Consider the following 4,098-nt stretch of genomic DNA (forward strand, 5'->3'; position numbering starts at 1 on the left):
TCTCCGGGCCGCCCGAAACGACCCGGACTGCGACAACGGAGCGGACCCGCGTTGCCGGAAAAGGGGTTGACTTGCGGCGAGGTACTCGCGGGCGCCGATCTCTTGGCTTGGCAAAAGGGCCGTGCCGCATTCATTACCATGGGCATGGCACCACCTTTTTTTTCCCCCTTCACTTCTTTATTTTACCATTACTACCATGGCGACGGGATTATCTTGTTGAGTGTGGGAATAGTAGTACACTTCTGAAAGCACAGATTCATAATGCATCTCAAGTTAGCTTTCGCCCGTTTGACAAGAGGTGACGTGATAGAAGAGCTGCTTGCCAATTTTTCAGGTAATCTGGAACTTATCGCACGGTAATTCCTCACAGACCACAAAGGCGGCAGCCAGGTCCGGTCCTGAGATTTTGATGGCCCAAGGCGAAACGACAAACTGAGGCCTCTAAATATGAGCATCAAAATAATATTTTTAAACTTCAAAAGACTTCTCCTAGCATAAACTTTGTGCAAGTTTTAAGTTTTTTTTGCTTGTACAACATTATATGCAAAATATGTAGCAGGAATAACTAACGTTTTCTATAAGAAGATAGTTTGGAAACTACCCTGCATTGATCTGTGAATCCATCTTCATTTGCTTACAACATTATCCTCTTCTTTTCTTACTTTATTATGGTCCTAATTAATCCAATAAAATTAACCACCAACTCTATAGTAAGATTTATGTATATGGCGTACTTTCACGACTCGTTGATGACTTCTCAAAAATAAACTGAATAATTTCACATCGCATGAACACACAATCACTTTCTTTCATTAGGCAATTTCATTGTCCCAAAAGGTTGAAAGCAAAAATCTACTCCCTCTGTTCTAAAATAGATGACTCAACTTTGTACTAACTTTAGTACAAAGTTAGTATAAAGTTGGATCATCTATTTTGGAACGGAGGAAGTATGAAACTTTGCTTGTCTTGAGATACCTGGATGCAACACATGCAGATGTAGTAGAGTCCCCCTACGACCATAGAGAGCCATCAAGCCATCTACTGATCCACAAGACCACATGCTCTCTCGTCAGACTCCGAGGAATGAATGTGATGCACAAGGCCAAAAACCCTTTCACCATGTCCATCCAAGGTCCAAGCTATCATCACGCCCCAGCCGTGGGCAACCACGAACACCTACTTACACGGTAATTCCTCCAGACCACAAAGGCGGCAGCCGGTCTTCCCTGAAGCAGTCCAGTTAATTGCGTTTTTTGTTTTCAGATGTAACTGCTTTCCATGCAAACATACAAGAACAGAGCAGATCAGAAAACACAAAAAAGGACTACTGATGACGGGGCAGTGGCGAATGGAGATGACCCACATTTGGATAAGAGAAATATGCGCTAGTTACATCTTGTTACTGTCTACAATGTGATGGAACATTACAAAGATCCAGTCGTAACAGGAAGCTTAATTCAGTTCATGTAAATTTTACAAGACAGCAGTACTAATGTAACCAGAGTACAAAAAGCTTGCAGTACTCAAAAGATGGGCTTTCAAGCACAAAATCTTAAAAATCAGCTCGCTACACATATAAATGAGAAAGGGACGTCATTTTTTGGCAACACATGGAACTCAAGACAAGCACTGCAAGTCTGTTTCGCGTATCTGTAATTTCATCATCAAATAGTACTATCCAGTGACAACATTCCACCTAGTGGGTAAAGTATACATGTTGGTGAAAAAATAAAAATGAACTCGAAAAAATATAACGAAAAGAATATGTCAGGTGGGGTAAGTATGCAACACAATTACTACGTACTCCCTCTGTAAAGAAATATAAGAGTGTTTAGATAGTAGTGATCTAAACACTCTTATATTTCTTTACGGAGGGAGAATAACAGTCTTGATGAGGCTTGAAGCCTCCGACTGGCACTTCATAGATGTGCCTTTCTTCTGTGGATAGAAGCTTCAAGCAGAACCTTGCTCAGGCTTTATGCTCTCTCTCGGAGGTATCTTCAGCAAATGCTTCATTGTGTCGTATGCGGTGAAACCAATAGCCACTGAGGGTACCACCTGCAAAATCGCCAGTATTTAACATGAGAAAAATTATACTCATGTGAACTGCAAATTTCCTTCATGACATGAAGGAACACTCTCCAACAGGCACGGCTTTTAGCTTAAAACATTTCATGGACAGGTACCAGAAACTGGAAAACAAAGCAAAGCATGTGATTTAATAATGTTGCTTCTGTCCAAGGATACACCAATTATATCGAGCTAAACACAAAAGAATTTGGGGATGCCATATAAGAGCCACCGGGAAGCATCTTTGTGCTAGCTGTGGGACTAATGCATGGATATGGACCTATATGTCAATGAGACATCAAGTCACAGATGCAAAAAAATAAGCTTCTGTGTAATTTAAAACACAACAGAAATGCCACATTCCAGACAAGGTTACCGAGCATCAGCCAGAGCAACGGCAACTGTTCGCTGGCAAAGGGTTCACAAGAAGGCTGTACAGATTGCTTAACGGCCTATCCGGGTTTGCAGGGATTAAGGGGGATTTAGCTCAATTTCCTACCAATCCCCTTTAATCCCAGCAGATCCCTACCAAACTGAACATGCCCCAAGGGCATTCAACAAAATTGTGAGACACTTAATTTTCTTTCTTACTATCATGTCCTGTGAATGGAAGTGCAATTCAGGCAGGCTAAAACAGCAGAACAGAGTACCTCCTAAAATATTCAGACTATCAAGGAGTTAACCTAATTGGCTGGAGCAACATAGACATCCAAGATTGTCTAGCGTGTTCAAAACTAAATGTGCGCCTTTTGAAGTGCAAGTAGAAAACAAAATGGGAACTGTAAAAGAAAACTAAATGTGTAACCGTCACCAGGACTACCTTGATATAATTGAGGCTCAGACCAGCAAATAATTGTCTCCATCCCTGTGTTTGTTTGATGATCTTAAGCCCCTGGAATGTACCTGTTATTCGTGGGCCACCAGACTGATCATGCTGCAGATGACTTTGAACCTAAAAAGAGGCAAATAAAAAGTGATGAACAATTGACAGGTTTGTTAAGAACATTTAAAATGATCATCTAAAAGTACGAGGTGGTATATGGAACAAATGAAGTACCTGCATTTGTCTCCTGACTACATCTAATGGGTAGGTTAAAGTCTGTCCAAATAAACCAGCTGCGGCACCACAGGATAGTTTTAATGTGACAGAATTTTTGTAATCTTCAGGTACGTGTGCCTTCAGCCCTTCGTATATGTAGAATTTAAGACCAGCATAGGGAAGTATTCCCATTAGCGTTGGACCTGAATGCAAATAGTTCAGATTGAGGCATCAACAGTATAACAACCACAGCGAAAATAAAGGTAATAAAATTATCTAGACACAAAAGAATAAGAATATATATAGCTCACAGCAAGTATAGATGGTGTTTAAGTACTAGTGGTATAGCATGGCTGTAAGACTCTATCCATACCTACTCCACGATACAGGGCTCGCACTCCACCTTCTGAATAAACACCTCTGAAGACATCTTTTATTCCTCCATATGATGGTGGAGCAATTGGCCTTTTCAAACCATTGCTAGGTTGATCTGTGTTATTAACCTGTAAGCAATGTAAAACAAATTCAACACAACAGAATGGAAGTAAAAAGAATAGCAATTCAAACACAAGGGATCTTCCTAGAATTTGGGAACATCACTACTACTAGAACCCAGAAAAAAGAATGTGTTGAAGGAACAACATATTTGTTCACAAGAGATGACTGATGGACAGTTCAGAGTTTAGGCACCATTTTCTAGTGGTAATGTGATTTACTAGTTTACTAGTCCGTGAACTTGCACAGATAGGTGTTGTTATCTCACAGCAGCATAATACAAACACTTGAGCAGGAATACACTTTATGCAATGTACTTTACAAAAATGCTTAGGTAATCCCCTGAGCAACGTATCAGGTGTTGACCTCCTGAACCTACAAAAGTACTGCCTCAATGCTTCAAAAGAAGGTGTATAAATTTTTGTCTTAAGTCAAACGGTGCAAAGTTTGAACTTAGGTCAAACTTTGCACATTTGACTTCAAACAAAATTATT

The 4,098-nt window shown here is 40.4% G+C and overlaps 1 protein-coding gene across 1 annotated transcript in view; it reads right to left on the bottom strand.

The window, feature by feature from the left end:
• Nucleotides 1–1,617: 1,617 nt before the first annotated feature.
• LOC119276570 (mitochondrial carrier protein CoAc1-like) overlaps nucleotides 1,618–4,098 on the bottom strand; it is a 5,045-nt gene continuing 2,564 nt past the window's right edge. Inside the window, exons 4-7 of the mRNA XM_037557672.1 lie at nucleotides 3,483–3,612; nucleotides 3,128–3,312; nucleotides 2,891–3,022; nucleotides 1,618–2,058 (exon numbers count right to left, since the gene is read on the bottom strand). Coding sequence (XP_037413569.1) covers nucleotides 1,954–2,058; nucleotides 2,891–3,022; nucleotides 3,128–3,312; nucleotides 3,483–3,612 — 552 coding nt within the window. The 3' untranslated portion in view covers nucleotides 1,618–1,953. The remainder of the gene's footprint in view (nucleotides 2,059–2,890; nucleotides 3,023–3,127; nucleotides 3,313–3,482; nucleotides 3,613–4,098) is intronic.

The sequence above is a fragment of the Triticum dicoccoides genome, chromosome 3B (genome assembly GCF_002162155.2).
Source record: "Triticum dicoccoides isolate Atlit2015 ecotype Zavitan chromosome 3B, WEW_v2.0, whole genome shotgun sequence".
In the NCBI taxonomy this organism is placed as follows: Eukaryota; Viridiplantae; Streptophyta; class Magnoliopsida; order Poales; family Poaceae; genus Triticum; species Triticum dicoccoides.